This window comes from Passer domesticus, chromosome 13 (genome assembly GCF_036417665.1).
Source record: "Passer domesticus isolate bPasDom1 chromosome 13, bPasDom1.hap1, whole genome shotgun sequence".
Taxonomy (NCBI): domain Eukaryota; kingdom Metazoa; phylum Chordata; class Aves; order Passeriformes; family Passeridae; genus Passer; species Passer domesticus.
The window spans coordinates 10,664,509-10,676,674 of record NC_087486.1 but is presented as its reverse complement, the minus strand read 5'-3'; the positions used below and the strand labels follow the sequence as shown (position 1 = coordinate 10,676,674).

Here is a 12,166-nt window from a genome sequence, read left to right as displayed (position 1 = left end):
GTGGATCCCAGTCTGATGACAGCCTGGGACATCAGGTGGGAGGAGGTTCCCTTGGAGTGTCACTGTGGCTGATTAAATGTCACCAAAACCGCTGATTCTTCAGCCCTGTGCAGGGGCAGGTGCAGCACAGCTCTGGACCACCACAGGGTGAGCTGGGTCACACTGGTGGAGAGGAGCCAGGCACCAGTGGGGGATCACACAACAGGCAGAGACACCGTGGCCTTTCCCACCTCCACACCTGACAGGATGCAGGATCCCAGGCAGGTCACAAGCTAAAAGAACTCCACAGAAATTCCCCCAAAACAGGCTAAACCTCAAACAAGCTGTCAATGAAAGGCAGAAAGCAATTCCCATTTGCAATTGGCATGGAGATGCAATTTGTATCTCCAAGATGCTTTCTGAAGTTTATCCAACGTCCTTCTCACCTGGATGCCAGGGGACCCCCACATATGGACCAGGCAAAGGCCAAGTGATGTGAGACAAAACCCATAATACAATTTTATTTTTTGTTTCATACAAACAGTACCCTCCCCACATTTTACAGAGTTTAACAGCATTATCTGGTGACAGAGAAGAAGCCAGGAAACCATGTGCCCTGGGATGGGCCTGTGTGAGGCAGCTCCAAGCTCTGCAGGGGGACCAGGTGAATTGGTTACTCCTAAGAAAGGGTATCATGAGATGCCATGTGGAAATATTGATTGGAGGGAACTTGGGATCATTAGAAGAACAGCTCCATGCCCAGCACTCCCACTCGTGTGGCAGCCAAGCAAGACCACCAAGGGTGCCCTGGCAGCAGCCTGCTCAGCTGGGTGTTTAAAATGAGGGCAATGAACCAACTTAAGAACCTCTTGGTGCTCCCTGTATCAGGGCTGCAGATTCCTGGCATCCTGCAGGACATGGCCCCATGCAGGTAGAGACAAACGGGGACAAGAGCCCCAGGGAGTGGCAAACAGCACCACTGGCAGCTCCGACTGTCTGCCTGGAAAACAGGGAAGGGCATCCTGTGACATTCATGCTGTGAGTCTTCCATCATGCAGCTGGGCTGTGTTCAGTCCTGGATTTTGGTGAAGCCTGAACTCTCAAGCTATGGGCACCAGAGCTCAAACCAGCAATGTATAAGGATAGCAGAGGAATTCAGAATAAATGTTTCTGACAAAGGGACCCTAAGGAGCTCCAAGCAGAGCCCTGCAAACCAGGGCAGTAATGGTTCCCACCTGATTGCCATGTCTCCTCCTTTACACTTGTCCCAAACATTCCCCCCTTCAGAGGGTCCAACTGACCAAGCAAGGCCATGCAAATGCAAGAAAAACATGGTTCAGCACTGTGATAAAAATTTCCACATTTTTTGTACTTCAATAAGTAAAAATTCCCAGTGGCAGAAGGAGGGGGAGGTGGATGTCCCCCTGCTAGCAGGAATGCACACAGCCAGCATCTCTGTGGTACCCAGCTGGAGGGAGCCCAGGGCTGCTGGGAGGCTGCAGGGCGTGGGGCAGGAGCTGCTGTTTCCCTGTAAGGCACTTCATAAAGAGGTCTAGATGGAGACCAGTAACACCCTAAAGCCCTTTCTGGGGTGCAGAACCTGTAGGAAGAAATTACCTGCTCAGCCCCAACTAGCATCATGCTCCCAACCCTCCTCCAATCCCCCATTTTCCCTTGTTTGGAGAGCCAGGAGGGAAAGAGATCCTTTGCCCATCATCCCATTTCTTATTTTCTTTTTCCATGGCAGGAAAGCAAGCACAAGCATTTCTTTTTCTCTCCCACATCCTTCTTCTCTCAAATTGAGAAGGAAGAAGACTAAAGATGAGCGAGTTGAGCAAGTCAACTCTCTCTCTCCTCCCTCTAAGTACTAACATGAAAAAAACCACATTTCTCTAACAAAGAAACATTTCAAGAGCCACAAAATCTTTTCCCTGTCAAATAAAGTGGATGATGGTCCTGGCTGAAAGCACAGCCCTGGGAGATGGGTATAAACACAATCCTGCTGCCCTGGGACCTGGGGATCACCCAAGCTCTGGCTATTCCCTAAGTGCCTGGAGGGATTTTTTCACCCCCTTTCTGCTGGGAGGCAGACCCACATAGCAGCAATCTGAGGATACAGAAATAAAGGACTGAAAAAGTATAGCAAAAATTGGGGAATAGTCACAATGGCCAAAGCAAAGGCAGCTGTGGGCAGAACTGTAGGAGGTGGGGATAATCAAAGGGTGCTCCAGACTGCTGCAGTGCCCTTTCAAGGTGTGCTTGAGTCATTAGATGACAGAATAATTCAATGAGAAGTAGAAGGAGGAAGAAAAAGGCCTCATCACACACTCAGTGTGGAGATCTCTTCAGAACTTGAATCAGTTCTTGTCAGCCTCAAACTGCACTGCCCTGGTCCAGAGAGTTTCACTGTAATTACTGTTTTAAGAGACCACCCTTCCTTGGCACATCTGCTGGGATGCAGCTAAAGGGAGGCACCCCCTGGTATTGTCCTGACTCTCAGGGGTTGGTTTTTAATCACTGGGGCAGCCACAGGACAGGAGATTAGGGTCAGGACATAAGAGACAGCTTCTTTTGTTAAAGTGCCTTATTTTCTTTGAGCTTTTAAAACATCTTCTAAAACATCTTCAGTAGAAGGAGGGCACAAAACAAAAAAGAAAAAAAAAAGAAATACAGGTTTTATATGAAAGAGAGTAGAGAATTAATCAATATTTACACAGATCTTGGATAAGATTACAGCACAGACTAATAACCCAACACAGCAAGAAGCAGAGTGTCAAAAAGAAGGGCAAAACCTGTTTGAATGCTTTCAACACCATTCCCCGGAGATCCCAAGTGTAAACTGTTTTATCTAGGAAAAGGCATTTTAACTTGGGCTTTGGTAATGGGGGTTGATTACAGCCCCAGTGCTTGCAGCTGGCAGGAGCACGTGGGTGGGCCACCCCAGCTCTGCAGAGCACAGCCCAGCCTCAGACGAGTTCAACTTTAGCGTTTGGATAAACAGCCACCACGTCATATCCTTCGGGGGGCTTAACCCTCTCCTTGGCGTGCGTCTCGCAGTACAGCTGCTCCTCGATGAAGAAATAGCCTCTCTGCTTCAGGTTGAGGCCACAGTCGTCACACATGAAGCACTCGGGGTGGTAGAGCTTGTCCCGAGCCTTGACGATGGTGCCCCTGGGAGGTGGAGAAACAAGGAGCATGAACGGCTTTTCCTGCTGCCTCAAGTGAAACAGTAAGTGGAGGAAAGCAGCGTGCAGGGACATGTTATCAGGGGTTCTCAGCCCACCCAAAGCTGCCACCTCACTCCAGGTGTGGCTTCACTGTGCTTCTGCAGGGAGGGATGCTCCACACCCAGCAGCACTGCTCCACAGCGTGATGCAAAACAGAGCCTTAAATATCTACACTCAGCCTGGGTCTGAAAATCAGGAGCCAGCATCCTGCAAGGACTGGGGCTGAGCACCTGCAGGCACTGTGACTTGTGGAGCAGAGACCCTCACTCACAGCACCAGTAAGAATATGGTTTCAGGCATTAGCACAGCTCACACTCAGCCAGCAAATTTGGCTTGAGCAGGATGTAAATTACAGCAGAACATAAATTACAACAGGTCATAAATTACAACAAACAAAGCAGAAAAACACCTATACTTTCTGAAATAAACATCCATCTGTCAGAGAGTAACTCTTCAACAAACAAACAAAACAGCTGTCTTCTTCTCAACACTCAAGGTGTTTCTCCCACCAACCCTTGTAAGGCAGTGAAGGAGTGCTTGGTGCCATGGTGCTATTCATAGTCCCTGGGCAGCTACTATGATAAGCAGGGCACAAACCATCCCATAAATCATCCCCTGCGAGATTCCCTTAAAAGGGGCAATCCAAACTGTATTGCTCAGGTTTAGGTATGTTTAGAAAAAAACAGAAGGGGATTCAAGGTACTCTGCTGTAAATTCTAACCCACGTGCCTGGCAGGACCCATGCCAGCCGTGCCCCAGTGTCACTGTCCCCAGTGCACCGGGGGCTTTGGTGAGGCATGACACTCACACGATGCCATTCCTGCAGCGGGTGCACTCGGGAAGCATCTGCAGCCCAGACATGGGCCCACCAAGCTTTGGCACCGGGGACTTGATGTTCCTGGGGTTGCTCAGTTTGTCGAGTTTTTCACCTGCCAAGAATTATAAAGACACAGATTAAAAACTCAGCCTCTCAGGGCTGTTTTTCCCCCCCTCTTCTGTCTTCTTCCTTTTTTTTTCTCCTTTTCCCTTATGGAGTCAGATGAGCCTGCCTGTCATAACAGGACCTGCAACTCCCTTGGAAGTTCCAGGACAGCACCAGCTCAACAGACATGGACCTTGTCAAAATGCAAAGCAGCTGTGATGTAGAGATGAGAGGTTAATTTGGCTGTAATAGTACTTAGTTAAAAATCATAAAGTGAAGAGCTCAGAAAAGCCACCCTTCCCCACCAAAAAAAAAAAGGTTCCATCACAGCAACCTTTCAGGTACGCTTGGTAGACCCACCATGTGCCGAGGAGATACAGATGAAAGAATTTCAAAGACTGAGGCAAATTGAGCCAAACAATAATAGAATCACATCCACTTTTCTTCCTAGAGCACACATTCAAGCTCAAATAATCTAACCAACATACTGTGATAGAAGGTGAGGTCTTCTGATGCACTAGGCCTCCTTTCATGAAGGTCCAACAACGGCAAAGGAAGCAATGAAGATTTTGTGCATATGAAAAATATCACAGCAGAATTTTCACTGTTGCTGCTCCCACTCCCCACAGACCATCTACCATCTGCCCTCCGATTCTGGACAACACCAACATGCTTGTTGCCAACTCCTGGGATACTTAAAAACTTCCAATATTGACTGCATGGTTTACCACAGCTGACAAATGGCTGGTCTGCTTGGCATTTATTGATCTCTGGTTCCTCTGTGATTGCCTAGGGTCGTAGAAACTAAAAGCTCATGAAGAAGGAAGTTGGCTCAGTTTGGAAAAGCAGCAGAGTAGCTCTTGGATGAACAAGTCATTCTCCTGAGTTCTCATTTGCCACACTCCCTGAGCTTCCAAGGTGTTTCCATTGTAAACATGTGCTTCAAGCCCTGATGCCCAGAAGGTCTCAGTAGGCCACAAGCACTTCTGATTTAAGTATCTGCACATACTCAGTGCCAGTTTTGGCAGCTTCAGAGCAAAATCCAGTGTAAGAGCCTCCCACGGCTCCAGGATCATCTCTGTCTTTCCTAAAGGGAACTTTTAGTACCTGGAGCCTGATACATCACTGCTGGCTGTTCACAGACCCTGGGCAGGGTCACACCACAGATACATTTTGAAGGGCGTTAACTCAGAAAAGAGACCCCTGCTCCCCTGTCTAGTGTGTCTCAGGAGTGCTTATTGTCCTGGGCCCAGATGGGAAGGAGGGTGCACACCTGACTCATCCCCTGGGGTGCACAGGCACCTTCACACCACTGCTCCCCTCTCCAGCCATGGCTCTGACACAGAGGGCAATGCAGCCAGCAGTTCCAGCCAAGTGAGTAAACCAGAAGGACCAACTTCCCACCAGACCCCACTTCCCCAAAATACAACACAGTGTTTGGCAATACCAAGAGCTTTCATACATGCAAGAATGCCTGCCCAAGAGCAGAGCAGGGCTACTCCACCCCAGGAGTTCCCCCAGCACTTGGCTGGCTCCAGCCAAGCCCCTTGTTGAATCCTTCCGCTGCCTTGCTGGGAATAAACTGAAGCAACTGCTCAAGCTGTTGGCTTCCCCCAGCATGAGACACAGCGTGCTTGGACTAGACAGCCTCATCTGCCAACATTTAACAGTTAAGCTGTCACTGCCTCTCATACAGAGTGCTTGGATAAGCTGCTTAAAAAAAGGAAAGAAGGGGAAAAAAAAACCCACGGGCTTTTACAGCAAAATGAACCCTGCAGAGAAGGCTGCTTCCCATCTTCTTGAACTGTGTATCACTTCCTTATATTTACCAGCTCAGTCTCATGGTGATTTATGATCTTCAGCAAGGCAGCAAAATGCTTTAACTCCACAGCCTCAACCATGCCATCCCTGTTATGGCTGGAGTTTTTGTCCTTTCTGGGTTATGGGTGCATATGAGGGTGGGCACTGCCATTCCTCCAGCCTCCACCTCAGCACAAAGCATTGCTCCCTAAGGGTGTGCAATAGGGCTAATGCTTCCAGTAGGAACACATTCCATATAAAACAGGTCGTTTTCCAAGACACTCAGCTCCTTGGGAGAGGAGAGCTTGACTTTAAAAGGAGAATGCAGAGCAGGCTCAGGTCAAAATGTGTAATTTTAGGCTTAAGGAAAAAGGAACGGGGTGGCAGCTGTAAAACAAACCCAGCAGGAACACTTAGGATTGAAAATGTGCTGGAACATCACAGAGCTTCATGCCAAGCAGAGATGCTTTTCACCTAATTTCTCATCCCTTGTGAAATAAACAGCGTTGGAATGCCCAAGGCATAAGTGAGGCTGTGCCTGCAGGCAGCTACACATCCCCTCCACACTACTGAGAGGGAGAATGGTAGAGCCCAGGTGACAGTGACTGCCCCAGCCTGTCCCATACTGGCTGGTACCCAAAAGCTCCAGTCAAACACACAGTGTTGCACTGGTGATGGGCTAGAGCCAAGAGAATGCTGAGGAGCACACATCCAGGACTGGCTGCACAGTCCCATCCTGGCACCTCTTTGTTCCCCAGCCTTTTCTTTCTCCCTTCCTCCTAGCTCTGGGTTTCTGCCAGCTCAGGGCTGCAGGATGCAGGGGGAGGCAGGAGCAAGCCAGCAAAGCTTGAATTTTGTTCCCTTTCCCTGGCACAGAGAAGGGAGGAAGGCAGCAGCGTTACTAACTGGGATTAACACAGTCACTTCCCATTTACTTCTTCCTAACAAGGAGACTGGGGAAGCAGCAGATTTGTCCTTGCTCTTGGAGGTCTTGAAGGACCTGCAGGTCCAACTGGGGCCTGTATTTAACATCAGTTTTTCTGCCAATCCAGGGGCTGTAATACTAATATAAAAGATAATAATATACCCAGTGCTTTTGAGGTTGATCCTCTCTCATGCTTTGCAACTATGGCTCAGTCCCACTGAGAAAACCAATACTGGTGGAATTCCATGATGATCAGAAGTTATCTGCAATTGTGTTTCTTGTGAAGCAAGAACCAACATCCTTCTAGTCAAAGAACAGACTTCAACATTTCAGACAAACAGAAATGAAATGCAACAGCCCAACTCACTACCTCTCACGGCTCCATAATGAGATTTACAGCAGTTGGTATTTTCTCATAAAAGAGATGTTCCTGGATTCACATGATTGCACTATGGGGCCCTTGGAAGGAAACAGAAAGAGGGGTCTTGCCTTGTAAAACTGTAAAGCAAAGCCTAAAAGTTTGAACATAAAAGCCCCAATAGACTTAATAGTGAAAGGCAAATAAAATAAAAAAGAAGCTGAAATGTATAGATTGGGATCTTATTATTTAATGTGTTAATGACAAGGGCAGGAAGCTGTGACAGAACTGAGAAGTGAGCCAAGAGCTCCTGATCTCTATCCCTGCTTTGCTGAGGACCATCCCACGTCCTTATGCAAATGCCATTTACTTCACCAGACCAGGCTCTCCAACAGTGATCTTACACAACCGCTTAAGGCCATCACATTTCACAAACCATCCCAGAAAACAGCTGCCACGCTGCTTACAAACCCAGCTTTCACACGGGGCTCAAGTCAGCCACAACATTTGGTAAGCAGGAGTATGAGAAACGCTGATTTGAAACCTGCCATCCCAGTGGTCTCCTCACAGGAGGGTGCTTGGGTGCCAACCTCCTTACCATTCTCACTGGCCTCCAACATGCCCTGTAAGTACCGGAAGGATCCAGACTGCTTTGGCTCTGAAATGGGCTTTTCATAATCCTGAAGCATCTTGTAGACATCCGACTCCACATCAATCCCATTTCTGTTCCGTGGGAGAGACTTCACGGGGTCAATGCTGCTTTAAAGCAAAGAAAGAAAGGCTCAAGTCAAACAGAAGCAGCTACTGTCAGCTCATCAGGGAGGTACTGAAATCTCCACATTCCCACAGATTCAATTAAGCACCTCTGTTCTCATGTGTTTCCCTGCCTGGAGGTATGTCTGGCACAGGAACAGTTGCTGAACCAAGGAGGTTAAACTTGTTCCCTGTTGGGCTCCAACTGAGCAACGCAGCAAGGGCTGGCCCAGTGCCTTCAGGAAAGAGGGCAGCTGCTTGCAAATGCTGTAAATTGCTTTGCTACCTATGGAATTTATTGATAAAATGGGGAAAAAAATGCATTTCATTAACTATGTAAGGCCAGGGCATGCACCCACCCCTTGCAAGGGCATCTGGAGAGTGTGTGCCAGGCAGGACAGCAAAATCCCTCACCACCCATAAGTGCTTCCTGTGAAGCTGTGTTACTGTAGATACATCACAAACACAGAGCACAGCTTAACTGAGAAAACCACCTCACCAGGGAGGACAACACTGGGGCTGCCATGTAACCCCCACCTCCTGCCTTCAGCCTGGAGCTGCTCCTGGTCTGTATGAGGAGCATTTGGGATGCACAGACAACAAATAGCAATTTAAAGCAAAATAAAATTATTCCAGTCTAATTCATCAAAACATGAAAAGCATGGTCTGGAATCTAATATATTTCAGGTACATGCTTAAATGTCCTGCTAAGAAAAGCTGAATCCAAGTGCTGTTGTGCTCCAGAGGCCCCAATACACAGCACAGCTCCAGGGGAAGGGACTCTTCTTCTTTGTTATAGAGCAGGTCATCAAGGTCATTATAAAACCAATAAAAATAGCAAGAGCCCTGAACTACATCAGCTTCACATACTTTAGCTATCATCTGGATCGTTTTCTCCACCAGTGGTATATTCACATCTGCTTAAACAAATAAACAAAAGAAATAACATTCACTTTCAAAGAAAGAAAAAAAAGAGAAAAAACCTCCAGACAAAAATCACTTCCAAAGAATGGCTAGAGCTCCATATTCTGGTAGTGACTGCCCAGCAGCTCTGCTCCCTGTGGGAGGTGAGGGCCAGCCTGGGTGCTGGGGCTGAGCCATGCTGGTACAGAGCCATTCCCGTGACTCCCAGCCAGTCCAAACCCCGCAGGTGTGCTCCAAGTGCTTCTCTACCCTGCTACAGTTCACTCCTACATCAATTTTCAATGGGAAAGGGCGGGTTTTGGCCAGCTGTGTTAATTTGGGCCACAAGGGTATCTTCTGTGAGAAGCTGCTAAAAGTTTCCACCATGACAAAACCAATCTCTGATGGCTCTGAAGTTGGATATGCTGCTGGCCCAATTAGAAAGGCTAGTAATGCCTCTGTGATGGCATATTTAAGAAGACAATCAAAATGATGCAGGGGCAGATTTTGCAGGGATGGTGAGGCACTGCTGCTGGGGTCCATCCCCAGCACGGCCTGTGGCGATACACGGCTGCGGCTGCTGCCATCTTGGCACGGCCTGTGGTGAGCCTTGCCTTGCCTGCCCAGCCACGCCTGGCCAGCTGCACTGCAGGCACAGGGGCAGGGGGGCAATGGCTTCTCCTTCCCTGTGCCCTGCAGGGGAGAGAGGCATTAAACAGTGCTGGCACCATGGCTACCACTGCTGGCTCCATGGCGGCAGCGCCTGGCCTGTGGTGGAAACATGACCAGTAACTCCCTGACATAGGACCTAGACAAAATTGACCTCTCAGTGCTGTGGGATCCTGCAGGAATCTTTGAATTAGTGGAACTTGTTGACAGTGGTATCTGTGAGGAGCAGTTTTTCTTCTAGTCAGAGAAGCGGAAGAAGTGAGGACATGTGAGGGAAAACAACATGGTGGCACCAAGGGCAGTGGAAAAGGGGGAGGAGGTGCTCCAGGCATTGGAGCTGAGATTCCTCTGCAGGCCCTGGTGAGGACTGTGGTGAAACAAACTGTCCCCCTGTAATGCAGGAAGTCCATGGGGGATGCAGAGATCCACTCACAGCCCATGGGAGAAGTGCTCACGGCAGAGCGGGTGGATGCCAGAGAAAGCTGTGATCCATGGGAGACCCGAATGGAGAGAGGGCTCCTGCTTCCAGAGACAGAGAGAGGGCCTTGCTTCCAAACCAGAGCAGCCTGTCCTTACAGCACTGCACCCTGTGGATGAGTGAGCCATGCCGCAACAGTTTTGGGAACACTTGTTTGCCTGTGGGAGGGACTCACAGCACAGCAGAGAACAGACTCCTCTCCCTGAGCAAACAGAAGATCTCTAGTGACAAACTAACCAAAACCTCCTCACCGTGTCTCCCTGCACTGTCAGTGGGAAGGAGGGAGGGGCTGGGGGGGGGAAAAGGTGTTTTAAAGGCTTATTTTACTTCTCATTAGCCAACTCTTACTCTATTAATAATGCATTTACTTTATACCTTTAAATTTTAACCTGTTTTGCCCTTAGAGTGTTTTCTCCCAGTCCCATCCCAACCCATGAGCCCTTTGTTATTTCTTTTTCACTCTCCTCTACCCACCTGAAACAAAAAGAGGGTAAGCAAGTGACTTTAGTGGTGCCTGGCATTTGGCCAGTGTCAAACCATGACACCAGCCCAGCCTCATCAAAGAAAATGTACTCCAATTCAAAGAAAATTCCTGCCCCAATTCTACTCAAAGACCCCAGTGAATGTCCTGGCTTTAGGCTCATTTGCAGATAACACCAGATTTCGTTCTCTATTTTTTGTGCAGTTCTCCTCTTTCCAACTTCAATAACTTTCCCGGAGCAGCACAGGGAATGAGCTGGCTTGCTGCATCACTGAAATACAGATTCATGCAGACACAGAGTTCCCAAGCTGAAAAGAAACTCTCTTTGCATGTGATACAGACATTACTTTCTTGCAGGACATTTTGCCAGTTTGGAAGAACATAAATCAAGATCCTCATAAGCCATGTGAAAGCATCCCAGTCCACAACCTGGCTTGTCTCAAAGTCTGAGTTATTCACCCAAACCATTCTTGGCTGCACAAAAGCCTTTTCTTTCCTAGGAGCATTATTTATTTCTCAGCCTCCCGGACAGTTGCACTGAGCAGCTCTTACACTTATAAACATCCCAGTTACTCGAGTTCATCCTTTCAGCCAATATCTCCAGCTTCCAGGGCAAGTATTGGCTCCTGGATCGTTGGCAAGGTGATCCCCATGCCCAGGAGGGCAGCACCCTCCATCCTGCCTTGCAGATACACTTTGAAAAAAACAAAATATTATTGTCTATGACACTCACAGAGCCATGGAATTGTTTAGGTTAGAAAAGCCCTCTAAGATCATCAAGCCAAACCATTCCCCCAGCTCTACCAAGGCCACCACCAAACCATATCCCCAAGAGAAACATCAACATGTCTGTTAAGTCCCTCCAAGTATGGTGACTCCACCATTGCCCTACGCAGCCCATGCCAGGGCTTGACAACCTTGTTGGTGAAGAAATTTTTGCCAATATCCAATTTAAACCTCTCCTCCTTTTGTCTTCCTTGACATTAATCCCAGCTGGGGGGACCATACCTAGGGGGCACTAATCTACCTACTCACATTGGCAACAGAAGGATCTTAACAGAGATCTGGAGAGTGAGAACCTTCACCAAATGCATACCTGAGCATTGCTTCAGCATCACAAGCTTCAATTTAATGTTGTAGTTGCCACCTATGTAGATGTGGCCATTTGTTTAGGAATTGGTGTCACCAGACCTTTTTATTTTTTCTTTGTTTTGTTTAGTTAGGTTATTTTGTTTTCTCCTCCCATCTACACTTGACCAACAGAGCAGGGGTCCAGCCCAGCATCTTGCTGGACTTGGCACAGTTAGGTCAATGGTTAGAGAGGATGATCTTGAAGGTCTTTCCAACTGAAGTGAGTCTAAGATTCCATGATCTCAGGAGCCTCAGGAGCACAACAGCCTCTGTGCACTCCCTGAACCTTAGTTTGCAGGAGCAGCAGCAGATGCAGAGCCAAGCCCTGCCCTGGTCCTACCTGTGTGCAGGAGTGATGTGGAGTCCACCCAGCTGGCCTGGGAGGGCTGCCTCGGAGCTGTTGTTTGTGTAGAGCCGGGTTGGTTGGTGATGCTGCATGTTCAGCATCTGCTTGCTGTCCACAGGGCTGCCCCCAGCTCCATGGGGCATCGACCTCCTGCTCTGGGCAGGGCCACTGTCCTGCAAGAGAAAGAAGGGAGA

At 48.4% G+C, this 12,166-nt stretch overlaps 1 protein-coding gene across 5 annotated transcripts in view; it reads right to left on the bottom strand.

The window, feature by feature from the left end:
• Window positions 1-470: 470 nt before the first annotated feature.
• Window positions 471-12,166, bottom strand: part of PDLIM4 (PDZ and LIM domain 4) — a 47,589-nt gene continuing 35,893 nt past the window's right edge. For 4 of the 5 annotated variants that reach the window (XM_064387595.1, XM_064387597.1, XM_064387599.1 and 1 more), the window contains exons 4-7: window positions 11,967-12,145; window positions 7,810-7,970; window positions 4,015-4,135; window positions 471-3,150 (exon numbers count right to left, since the gene is read on the bottom strand). In XM_064387595.1, coding sequence (XP_064243665.1) covers window positions 2,946-3,150; window positions 4,015-4,135; window positions 7,810-7,970; window positions 11,967-12,145 — 666 coding nt within the window. In that variant the 3' untranslated portion in view covers window positions 471-2,945. The remainder of the gene's footprint in view (window positions 3,151-4,014; window positions 4,136-7,809; window positions 7,971-11,966; window positions 12,146-12,166) is intronic. The other variant, XM_064387596.1, reaches the window with a different exon arrangement.